Raw genomic sequence first — 13,421 nt, 5'->3', positions numbered from 1 at the left:
ATTGGAAGCTGGCACACGATAACGATCTTTTTATCATCGATAAGAAATAAAAGGTACGTAGATATGAGGATCTACGACTTGAAAGTATTTCTTATCGTTCAGATATCGCCGCTAAGATTAATTCATTCAAGGAACACCTTCCCCCTCCATTCCTCCTCGATTGGCGCCAATCGAGCAGCGTGACAAATTGACAGTCGCGTATCTGATCTGACATGAGAGATCGTATCGATTAAATGGAATGCGAATCGAATGTATACTATAATCGGAAAGATAAATTTTTACGCTATCGAATATTTATCCGTTCTCTACGCATATAACGATTGATAAGAAATAAAAAAGACCTCCATTTCTGGAGAAAAAAGTGCTGCTCGGCGATAAAACGTTATTCCCGAAATCTCATCGCGCATATCTCTTACTTAAATGCGTAGGAAGAGTCACGTAACTTTCCGATCTAAGGGCACGTGACACCTTCGTCACGTGTTGTCCGTGGATGTTGTGACGGCGATTAAAACCTCGTTAGGCCGGACGCGCACCAAGCATTCCTGCGGTCCGCCTTCGAGATTTAAGATCCCGTCCACCAGGGGTAGAGGTAAATGGGTAGGTCCCGGGTAGGTTCACGACGTGGCGGCGGCGGCGGAGAGAACGCCAGCGAGATAGGATCAGCTGCTACATCCTGCGGGATCGCGGCGGACCAGCGGTATCTAATCTGGCCACTTTCGGAGCCGCGGGTAGCCGTGTTTTGGCCGGGGATCGTGTTAAGGGGATTTACATTCATTTCGATCCTAATAACCCGATCCCTCGGATCCCGATTTGGAACACGATATCCGTTCTCTCTCCGCGTATATACATATACACACTCCACTCTCCTCCTCCTTTGCCCTCTCGCCTTGCTTTTTCCCTCCCTTCCCTCCCGCTGCCTCCTCCTTTTCCTTCCTCCACCGATCCGGTCGAGGGCGATAAGCTCTTAAGTTAAGGGCATCGAATGTCTCCCACAATTCTCTCTCTCTCTTTCTCTCTCTTTCATCCTTTTAGAAATTATTTCTCATGCTTGCCTTTTCCGCAGGCCGGGTGCAGTTTGACATAAGTATCTCTCGCAGCCAAATAATCGTAATGTCCTTCGTCACGTTTCGTACTACTTGTTATAATTATATCTATTATATATATTTATTTATTTAATTTTTTAATTTATTTATTATTTATTATATCAATTTATTTATTATTTATTATATTATATCATTATTTATTATTATTTGTTATATTTATTTTATTATTTCAATTTATTTATTTTTTTATTTTTAATTTTCATTATATATATATATTTTTTTTGATATTTTTTATAAATTCAATTTATTAGTAATACTTGATTGATGCAAATTATAAATTTGATATAAAACAATAATATTCTCTCTTTCGTAAAACTTTATCCGGAATCCAAACATCATCAAAAATTGATCTTTTCAAAGATTTTTTTTCTCAAGCAAAACCAATTGTCTCTACAAGAACACATATAAGATTTCATCATCAAGATAATACGCAAATTAATATGTCGCTGCAGTCTCGCAAGAAACAATCAATACGTTTCTTTTTTCCTCGCCCTTATCTTCATCCCCTTGCATTTTCCGCCGCGTCTCTCAAAACATCATCTAACTCCATACAATTTCGTCTTAACGTGATGTCTACGCGTGGTACGTGATACTCTCGCGCGAGAGAGGATATCGATATATGCGACGGCCGAACGGGACCAGAAGGAGGAAGCTGCGCGAGGGATCGAGCGGTGAGAAGCGACGAGGCGTGCTTTGATTGCGGTGGACGAGGCTTCATCACCCGTGGTCGCCTTCGTGGAGTGCCCGAGGTGCCTGTCGACGACGGGCGTGACGTGCCTCGGGGCCAAAATAACACGCCCCTGATGTCTTGTCTTCCTCTCTCCCCCCCCCTCTCTCTCTCTCTCTCACTATCTCGTCGCCATCACTCCCCATCTGATCCCCCTTTTCGTTTTCTCTCTCCGTGGGTAATCCGTTCCCACAGACAAAAGGGCCTCGCGGTCCGTCGACTTCGATCTACCTCCGCCGTCTCTCGAACGTCCACCTCGCGGTCTTGTCTTCCGCTCAGGTATGTAATAAGGATGTAACATGAGCCCCCCGGGACACACACCGGGGTGAGATCGGTCCCGCGACAGGTTACACAGCCTCCACCGATCGTGCTCGCGGGGATGCCCCGATCGAACTTTTCGGGAAATCGCACGGACGGCGAGAAAATCACGGGAAATCCTTAACGAGACTTGATGAGGAGGCGTGATTATCTGGCGCACGAGACGGACGAATAAGCAGAACGTCCACGTTCAACGAGCTTTGAGATGCGAATCCTCACGATTAGCGGTGCAGGATAAACGTTGAATGTCGAATGTTTCTTGTTTGGATAATTGCGCACTATTAATCATATGATTAGTGGAATACGCTAATAGAGTCTGGCGTATAAAATACATTTCCAGAAGGATTTGCAAATATTGCAAAATTTTAAAAGAATATATATATATATATATATATATATATATATATATATATATATAGGGTATTTATTTAAATCCTGTAATAAATTTCTCTGAGAATTCCCTGATTTTCCACTTTTGTTCAAAATTTCAGGTAAAGAGAATATTTAAATATTTTAAATATTTTTTGATGCAACTTTTTAAAATAAGTTTTTTTTTTATTGCACGCGTTCTCTGATACTTTTCAATCATAGGAAAAACACAAAGTCACTTAAGTTTCAAGTGCTAGATTTATAAATGTATGAAAATAAAACTGAATAGCTTTCGTTAACATAAAATTTGTTAACATTTGGATAACATTTTTATTTTTTTGTCACTAAAAATTAAAATAAAAAATATATTGCATATTTAATATTTTGTTAAGACATTAAATATATAAACAAAGATAGATGCATATATAATTTAATATTTTTTAATATCTATAATATATTTTAAACACATAATTCACAACATGGTTTATTGACGCATTATCTACTGTTTACAATATAAAAGCAAAATATCAGAGAGAATTTAAAAAAAAAATTCCCTCCGTCCCAACAAAATTCCATGAGAATTTTCTGATTCTTTCAGGTATAAAAAAAAATCCCTGAAAATTTCCTGATTTTTCCAGGTATGAAAAAAAATCCCTGAGAATTCCAGGTTTCTTCAGTGGATACCCTATATATATATATATATATATATATATATATATATATATATATAGGGTATCCACTGAAGAAACCTGGAATTCTCAGGGATTTTTTCATACCTGGAAAAATCAGGAAATTTTCAGGGATTTTTTATACCTGGAAGATATATATATATATATATATATATATAGTATGTATATTAAAGTGCTATTTTTTCAAAAATAAAACCTATCGTTAATATACGCCTGAACCTTTTAGATTCTTCTATATCTTGTTGTTGCTCTTATAGTGTCGCTATGCAGGTAAGCAGTAAGGATGTAATCCGATCCGCTAAGAGCGCAGAAACAACACACGGATTGAAAGCACGACAGGTTGAAAATTCCTTGAGAAGAGCGAGATCGATCGTCACGTCGACGGGCTTCTTGGTTATCGCAAAATTCGTTCGATTATGCAATCTCCAAGATTATTAAAAACTCAAGTGACTAAAAAGCTTCGATTTTACAAAAAAAAAAAAAAAAAAATAGAAAGTAAACTACTTAAAAAGTGACGTGTCATGAAATATTTATTATGAAAAGTGAGTCGACTCCGCTTTATTGATTTTCATCGACCAAAAACTAAAAAGATTTGAAATCCGCTCGGATTGAAGACGTGATTCTAAGAGAGGTTCGAGGATGGACACTCGCTTGTTTGACAGACTGCTAAAACAAAGAACCGAACGAGAGAGCATATATTTCATATGGTGTACAAACGAAAAGAAATCAGAGACGCTACGAGGCGAAAGAGAATATATAAAGATGAGGGGGAAAGAGAGGAAAGAGAGAGAGAGAGAGACGAAGGGGGTAGCGTGAGATAGGTCGTTCCGGCGCAGGCGAGATTGCTCTTCAGCCGTTATTGCGGGGACCATGTAGAGAGCTCGACAAACACTCGATGCACCTCGCACGATTCTCTGAAAACACGACTGTCATTGTTGCCGTGTCATCTCTCCGATGCCGGGCCATTGTCCCTCGCGTGCACCGATCGCGTATCATTTCGATAATTCTCTTGGTCGGCGATTCGATCGACACGAGAATCACGTCAATCACGTACGAGGGGAGAGAGAAGCATCGGTAAAAAATCCACCGAAAACGATAAATATCATCTGTCTCAAAAAAGAAAAAAAGAAAAAAAAAAGAAAATTGGGAGAAAATTCTAGCCGTGCCAATCCCCTCTCATCTCTAGGAAGGAAGAATTTAGATCCTTGACGTGGATCAGCGAAGATCGACAAGGTGTCGCGGAATTGTCGCCGAGGCGGAAGTGGCTTCCTGGAAGATCAGCTGACAGCCTGGGCGGTTCGTTTTGTTGCGCGGTGAATGGAACACGCAATATCGTGGGCCCACTACTCTCGTCGGAGAGAATGCTAGAAGGGAGGATGGTGGTGGATGATGGCGTGAGGAGGGGGGGGCGGAAGGGGGGGGGGGTAGAGCAACGAGCACGTTAAAACAAGAAGATTGGAATAAAAGGTTGGCCTGGCCCCGTACGCAGGAAGGTAAAAGCCCGAAGCGGGCTGGAGGTGGAAAAGGAACGGAGAAGAAACCGGTGGGGGCGGGGCTCCGTCTGCTGGATGCTGGGGTACCCAGAGCCCAGTCCCCTGCTTCGTGCACACCATCTTCCACCGTCTCGATGGACCCAACCCCCTTTCGAGGAGCCCGGCATTCGTGGTTCCTCTCTGCTCCCGCCGTTTCTTCCACTTTAACATGCTTCTCCTCTCGTCATCTTCTTCTCTATCCACCTCCGCCTCTTCTGTCTCTCGTTCTCTCTCTCTCTCTCTCTCTCTCTCTCTCTCTTTCTCTGCTCCTTGACCTCCACACCCTCGGCCAGCGTCTCCCCGACTGTTCGAACGTCGTTTGTCTCAACGTCTCCCGCTCCTTTGTTCTCGACAGTCTCGTCGACGTTATTTGCGATCTAACGAGCCGTAACGTGCAGCGGGGGCAATTAGTTACCGCGCGCCGAACAGGGTAATTAATATTGCTCTCGCGTCGCTGTACCTTGATTATATAGCAGGCAAAGTCGCGCGAGAGTTAACACAGTTTACCGAATACCGTTTAAGCGATAAGATACGAAATATGTAAACGAGGTGTAAGCGACACATGCGACCCGTAATTAGCGGTTATCGAAGCGAGCGCGATGAGGGAGAGATCAAATGATAAACAACCAGCCATCCTTCGCGGCTACCGGCCGTCCACTACTCACGTGACATCGTGTCTTTACCTGGAATTTTATTCGTCATATTCAAAAATTTATCGATGACTTTGCTCTATCCCTCTATAAATACAATACTCACGCAGAAACAGAATTTCATGTCGTTCAAAAATGACAATATTCTCTTAAAAAAAAAAAAAAAAGAACTTTACGAAACTTCACTCTCGCAACTCTTCGACAGATCTTTCCATCGAGATTTACTTTTGCGAAGTGAAGCTGCGGCTTTTCCTTTGTACTTTGATTGTTTCCGGAACGTTCGAGCGCTCATCGCTCTTCTCGATTGGTCTTTTTTTTTCTTTTCAATTTCTGCCCACTTCGCGTAATGCCCTTCCTGTCCCTAATGTATTACGAGCCGGGCCATTTTTTACCCCAAATGGATTTTCATAAGACCCGGCATTCTCTCGGATTTTGACCGACCGACGCGCGCGCGCGCACTCTCTTTCTCATCCCATTATATCCCCCTATCTCCTCAACTCCGCCAAAATATTTGTAAATAGATATAAAGTCTGGGAGGGGCCCAGGGGGTATCCCGCTGCGTGAACAAGGCTCCCCATAGCGTGCTACAGCCGATATATCTCTCGGGCCCTTCACCATTCTTCCCTCTCTTTATACGAGAGAGCTCCTTCGCAGCCTTTTATACCCTCCCCCTCCCCCTTCTCTTCCTCCTCTTCTTCTCCTTCTTGACTTCCATCGTCATTCCCGTGCTCTATTACCTCGGTCCTCATCATACGAGGAAGGCGCGAGGGCCACGCTACACGAAAGCCGAGGGCGCATGAGAAAAGTTCGTCGATTGATTTTTGATCCTATATCTCCGATAATGTAATCTCTGGTAACGGTATTCCTGCATCTCGAAATCTGCTTTTTTTTTTATAATCGGCTCGGCAACACCCTTGAATCCACGATATTCGACATCTCTCTAGTGAAATGATCGATTCGTCCTATAAATGGGCTTTCACGCGCCGAAAGTAGCGGCGAACCGAATCGATTTTCAATTCCCATGCCGCCGGTTGCGGTCTGGAAACCGAGAAGCAGCTTCGGGTTATAAATTTCGTCGAAATACATCGCGCGTGAGGGAATTAAAGTCGCCCATTGAGAACGTGCCTTAACGGGGATATACAATCCCGTTCACATAGAGTGAATATCGCCTTAGTTACGTGCCAGTAATATAGAAGCATTCATTTAAAGCGTCGTCATATTCAAGGGGATACTCTAAATGAGAAATTCATCCGACAGCCGATGGACGTTTGCGAACGCACTTGCGACAATCGCGTGCACGTGGCCGGCGAAGGTTTTCGCGCTCGCGTGGATCGAGAGGCTCCGGCGAGGTGAAAGAAGAGGGGCGAGGGGGAGCAGGGGACTGGTATCCGCAGTCAATAGAGGCTAATTGCCGCAAGGAAAGCTGCAAAATTCGTGGACATTGTTAGCTCCGTTTCATTCTCGGTTCAGCGTTCGAACAGGTCTCATTGTGGCGGCTCGCGAGCCGCTTCGTGTCCGGCAAACCATCGTCGTACCGCCATTGAGGTGTCCATTGTGAATGAGAAGGGGTGAAGAGAAGGAGAGAGAAATTTGTATATATATATTATACAGGCAGGCCCCTTTCGAATGTGTGAAAATCGAGCGAGAGGCTTTCGCCTCCCTTGATGGCAAAAGTCGATCGAGTCCCTCCTTTATTTTCTCGTCAACCGGGAATGAGGGGTACGGTGAGGAGGATCACCTCTCCTCTCCTTGCCCCTCTCGATTCGCATACGTCAACGCGCGTTCATTCGCGCGACTCATCCGCATGCCTGCTCATCCGCATGATACGGCCCTGCGTGGTCGATCGCCCTCCGAGAATCGATTTGAGGCCGCGGGGCCCGGACGCGTGGGCCCTTCGACAATGCCGCGGCCCCGGTCAATAGAGAAGACTTCCCTCTGGGCGCTTTGGCTTCTCGCGCCCTCGATACGCCGCGTTCCGGATTAAGCACGGGGTTTAAGCCCGTGGGTCTCCTCCGCCACGCTATTGGGTCCTGTCTCAACAAGCCGTTCCGTCCCGCGCGCTTCGTTACGAGAGAGAAAGAGAGAGAGAACGGCTATTGATTCACACCGCGGCCCGGCACCGCCCGGGCTTGTCGATACAAGTAGACAATGAGAGAGAAGTGACTCCGGACAAGAGAGGAGAGCGGGAGGAGAGGATCAGCGTGACCGAATGGTTCTCGACGTTTCGGGGCCGTATTTATATATACACTCCTGTTTGTCCGTTGATTCGCCACGGACTTGGGGCCGCGTTAAAGTCTCTTCAAGATTCTCAGGACCGATCTCATGACCGGTCAAAACACGCATTCGTTTTCCTCACAGCGGTTCCCGCGGCTCTGGAGAACCCCATCTCTCTCTCTCTCTCTCTCTCTTTCTCTCTCTTTCTCTCTCTGTCTACCTGACGCCACCGGTCACCACGAGGAAGAACCTCCTTTTTCCACGCGCGCACCGTGAAATCGATTTGAATTCCACGGGACTCGGGACCATGTCGCGCGATGTTTTCAAATACGACGGAAATCGCGTTAAGCGGAACTTGCCGGAAAAGCATTCTTCGTCTCGAGGAAAAGGCCAGCTTTAACCCTAAATTTCTGAATACACTTGATTCAAACCCCAACTATATGATCAAAAATAGCTATAACGAAAATTAGGGAGAAGATATAAATTATACCTTAGCCTTAAATATTAATATTTTTAAGATACATTTTGACAACTGCTAGTCGGCTGTGGCAACTCCAGCAAATAAAAATATATCATAGAAAGAAATAAGCCGAGACAATAATTGTGACTATTAATATAATTTTTATTTTTATTATTTTTTATTTTTTATTTTTCTTATTTATCATTTTTTTATTTTTTTAATTATTATTAATAATTAATAAAATAAATATAAATAAAAAAGGCTACGATAAATTTCCTTCTTAATGTTTACCATTGTTTGGGAAATTAAATTATTAAATTTTCAAGGTTGATTAATACATATGGTGATCGCGTAAAAATTGTAAAATTCCATTATAGACTCAAGCAACTTGTTAGCAAACCGATAAGCCAGAACGCACATGTAATGTTATAGAGGTGCAAGGAGAAGCTCAACGCACTGGCGATCTCGGTGATGAACCAGTGGCCGGGAGTGAAGCTGAGAGTGACAGAGGGCTGGGATGAAGACAGCAGCCACGCGTCCGAGTCCCTGCACTACGAGGGACGTGCTGTCGATATAACGACGAGCGATCGGGATCGCTCCAAGTACGGGATGTTGGCGAGACTCGCGGTCGAGGCTGGTTTCGATTGGGTCTATTACGAGTCCAGGTCCCACATTCATTGCTCCGTCAAGTCTGGTTAGTAGCTACACTAGTCATGTCGTTGAAAAATTGCACCACTTTTATGAAAGAACACGTGAATTGTGTTTCAAGTTACTTGAGGAAATTACTTAGACGAGTAGTATTAAAAAGCACGATAAATTTGCCGAGTAGATTTTAATCGCGCTTATTTTTCATTAATACCCGCGTAAACACAGATTATATTACGCCAATAAAAGTGAGCGTATAAACTACTGGGCTGGCGGTTATAATGACGTCGTTTAATGCGATAAAGATGCTGTAGTCGGTGCAGTTGTAATATAACGCCGTTTAATGGAATGTTAAAGTCATGCTGTTTTTATTTACGAGTAACAAAGTGACTTGATGTCTTTGAGAGAGCATATATCATATACATATATTTAATAAACTACATTAAAATTTTACTCTATATTTGATTTTATATATCATTTCTCTCTCTTATATTATATATTTTAATATATTTTAAAAAATCATTTATTTTTTTTAACTGATGTATTCATTGTTATATAGTTTAATTATACATATATGTGTTATATATATATATATGTATATTCAGGATCAGCATCACCATCCACTATAGCATTCACTTCTGATCCAGCATATTTACCTTTATTAGCAATCAGCGTTTCGTGTTCGTTTTAGACCACGGTTCCTGGTGTCTCGAATTTCAAAATAAATGCACAATAAATCACAAGGCGTGTCTGTCGATCCGAATTAAAACCGAGCGTAGAAATTGGCGCGAAATCGATACGCGTCGATGCCCAGAGGAGAAGGGCAAACAATGCGACGAAGGGGGAAGCGAAAGGGTGCGACAAAAAGTGCGAATGTGACGCGTGTCGTGCGATTTAAACGCTTCGCCAATTTTCATCGTAATCACCTTAATCAGCTTAAACGAATCGCGAAAATATTTGATGATATCCGCCATTTTATATGATATGATATCGACGTAACTTTCAGTTTATCGTAGCTAATCTTTCATAATATATTCTCAAAAAATTACTCGAAAAGAAAAATTGATGAGACCGAACAATATGATTTTCAAATATTTCATTACATTTACAAAATTTGTCATTTTTTGCTCCCTCGTAGAAGAAGCTTTGCTTTCGTGACAAAATTTTTTTTTTCGGTTTTCTACGCCAATGTGTTTAGAATGTTCCAAAACATTGAACAATTATATTTTTTTTAAATGCTGTATGTACATATGTATGTATGTATGTATGTATGGAATATATAGTGTTCAACCTCTAACTTGCGCAATTTTTGAAATATCAGGCAAAAATTTTTAAAATAAATAGATAAAATAAATATTATTAAAAGATGATTGATGTTAAGTTCAGTGAGGATCGATGAAAGGGTCCATTTTTTTATAAAATTTTGAATTTTTTGAGAAATGTCTGTAACTTTCGCAAACTTTAAGCTATCTTTTTCTATGAAGAAGATAAAATTGAAAAACCCGCTTGCTTTAAAGCTTAAGCTTAACTTAAGCTTCGTGAACGAAATAATATGATAAGAAAACATTGTGCAAGTTTCTAATTTGCACAATTTTTTTTTTTATTTATATTTCTCTCGTTAGCATATTTTAATTATACTTTACTTTAGTTCTGTCATATTTTAAAGTTTGGGGAAACCAAGCAATCTATTTTATCCTTTACTTCCAGAATCGTCCTCAGCGGGCAAGTCCGGCGGTTGCTTCCCCGCAAAGGGTCTCATCAGAACGGAATACGGCGGTACAAAGACGCTGGACCAGGTGCGTCTGGGCGATCGCGTCGCCGCCTTGGACCCCAGCGGGAATATCGTGTACAGCGAGGTGATCGCTTTCCTGGATCGCGCTCCATCCGAGATGCGACAGTTCGTCCGTTTAACGACGGAATCCCGCCGAGTGTTGACGTTGACGCCGGCGCATCTGGTACCCGTGAAGGGTAGTTCGTCGATATTCGCCGCTAGAGTACAGCCCGGCGACAGGATCCTCGTGAGCGACATCACCACGACAAACAACACCAGCGGAGATCTACATTGGGACAAGGTCGTCGAGACGAAGCTGGTGCTCGAGAAGGGCGTATTCGCGCCGCTGACGACGGAGGGTACGGTCGTGGTGGATGACGTCGTGGCGTCCTGCTACGCCGTCATCGACAGCCAGACGGTGGCGCATTACGCCTTCCTGCCGCTGAGGATCTGGAACAGTGTAACGTCCTTCTTCGTACAAAGGTTGGACGACGGGCCACATGTCAGAGAACGAAACGAGGAGTCCCAATCGACGGAGGAGGGCGTTCATTGGTACGCGTCGATGCTCTATTCGCTGTCCACCTACGTGCTGCCGTCGAAGATGCTCTACAATTGAAATAAACGTTGACAGATGTCATGCCTCGAGCGGAACCGTCGAAGATCAGGGCTCGAGTGCTTGGCGTAAGCGATGCGTGTTGTAAAGACTCTTCGACACTGGAGCCTCTCGAACTTTAGTGATTTGATTAATCGTCCAAGTGCTGTCGAGGCACTTGGGCCTCTTCCTATTACGGATCGTGGATTCAAATTACACGCGTGTCGTCAAAAATAGTAATGTATAACCGTGACGATTGAATCCCGATTCGTGAGGAGAACGTGTGTATCTGATAAGCAAGAATAAAAGACGTCGTTCTAAACGAGAGAGTTGGCCAGTGAGACCTATCCGTGTTCACCGAATGATGTAGTATATTAGATTCATTAGGACGATATCTAAAGGAATGAATAAAAAAAAAGAAAGAACAAAGCTTTAGAGAGAATCGGAGCTTTTCTCTTTGATATAATATTCCCTCTGTTCCTTATATATGAAAGCTCTCGCGAATCGTGTGTATCTTGTTCGGTATATTTGCGTATGAAGTTCTATCTAAGAAAGTGTGTAAGATAATAGATCACTAACATTTCTGTCATTACGTTATCCCAATCAATTTTTATGTACGTGCATGCAGCAAGAATGAGTCTATATTTAAATATATCTCTCCGTTGTTGTAATTAATTTAAAGATACGGAGAGAAATATCTTGAGAGGATTCATCGCGGATCCTCTTTTAGGAAATAAAGATTATTGTACATAGTCCAACTTTCCTTTCACTTCATCTAACGCGATCAGAAGGGAACATCTAATCTGCTTCGACTTTTCATCCCATTAACACACATCGCTCTTGTATCCATTATATATTTAACTTTATAAAACCTGAAACTATAAATCTGTGTTCAGTTTAGTTACACTTTCTTGCAGTTTCTATATTTAAGATAAGACAATTGTAGATTTAGAGATTTTTAAAGGAGAGGAATTAGATGGACAAGATGCAGGAAGTGCAACTGAAGCAAATAGATATTCGTTGCCACTATCACTTGTCAATTGTGACAGTAACAATCGAGTACCTTTTCGTTGTATAGTAATGTTAAATCGTATCGCGTTACTGTCACATTCTTAACGATCAATTATAATCGTCGTAAAAATTAATTAATTATTTTAATAATAATATAAAAACTATTGTCACTGAAAAAATCTAAATTATCTATAAAATATTATATATAATATTATTATATTATTTTCGATTATATATTATTATTATTATTATTATTATTATTATTATTATTATTATTATTATTATTATTATTATTATTATTATTTGTATATTGTAGCGCACAAACAAATTATAAATTATGTATATATATCCCTCCCCGAAAAAAAGATTAAATTACATTAATAACAAAAGCACATCATCATGTCTTGTCATTTGCTATTTACTATTATACATATACGTATATGTCATCGATTTAAATAAATAAATGAAAAAAACTTAAGAAGACTCCGTAATTATATACTCTAGAAAAAATTAGCGAAGAGCGCTTTATTCTTAAAATTTTATTCCTTTTTTCTTATATTATTATATATTATATATTAAAACAACTTTCTAAAATTTATTCAAACGGCGCAACTTCATTCTTATATTCCCGATGGAAACAAAATGTGCTTGACGTGAGAAGTACCTTTGACGTTTCTCTGTTTTTCAAAAGATCTCGTGCTCCTAAATTTATTGAATTATCTCATTTTATATATTTAAGAAATAGATCATACTATTTGTACACAATACCTGCGATTATTTTTTAATTTCGTGTGATTATCCGCGATGACGGAGAATGAAACGGTAGCCGGAACGGAGGATGAACTCGAAAATGTAAGTTTTTCTGCAAACGTCGACAGCCGAATCTCTTACAGAGTAAACTGCTTCGTGTCTTTTACACACACTCAAAAATGTAGCGTGGAAAAATCGCAGACGCGCAACGGAATGTGTGTTGCCTCGCCAAATCTACTTAAAGGTTATCCGATTTGCAGAATCCCGGCATGATATTTCCGCATTTGCAAGAATTCGAGAAACAATTCTTCGATCTTGTCACTGACGGAAACGTCGCCGACGTGCGATCATTCCTGCAGGATCACCCCGATTTCAATATAAATGCCACGAATTTTCAAGTAAGCGCACGTAAGATTTCACAATTTTTTCCAAAAATAATTTCCTCGGGAAAATCATCAACATTCGAGGGAAAAAAAGAATGCAGCTTACGGCATTCGAGTTAATTAGAAAAAAAAAAGAAAAAAAAAAATTGTGCGCGCGCCAAGATTATGTAAAGGCACGCGTGAGCCTCATTTCCCGCTTTACGATTA

The 13,421-nt window shown here is 41.4% G+C and overlaps 1 protein-coding gene across 1 annotated transcript in view; it reads left to right on the top strand.

Moving 5' to 3' along the window:
* LOC126857136 (sonic hedgehog protein) overlaps window positions 1–12,218 on the top strand; it is a 43,381-nt gene extending 31,163 nt beyond the window's left edge. The window contains exons 2-3 of the mRNA XM_050606295.1: window positions 8,495–8,756; window positions 10,415–12,218. Of these exons, the coding sequence (XP_050462252.1) occupies window positions 8,495–8,756; window positions 10,415–11,094 (942 nt within the window). The 3' untranslated portion in view covers window positions 11,095–12,218. The remainder of the gene's footprint in view (window positions 1–8,494; window positions 8,757–10,414) is intronic.
* The last annotated feature ends 1,203 nt before the right edge of the window (window positions 12,219–13,421 follow it).

The sequence above is a fragment of the Cataglyphis hispanica genome, chromosome 20, assembly GCF_021464435.1.
Source record: "Cataglyphis hispanica isolate Lineage 1 chromosome 20, ULB_Chis1_1.0, whole genome shotgun sequence".
NCBI lineage: Eukaryota > Metazoa > Arthropoda > Insecta > Hymenoptera > Formicidae > Cataglyphis > Cataglyphis hispanica.
The sequence above is the reverse complement of the archived record's forward strand: the minus strand, read 5'-3'. Positions and strand labels throughout refer to the sequence as shown.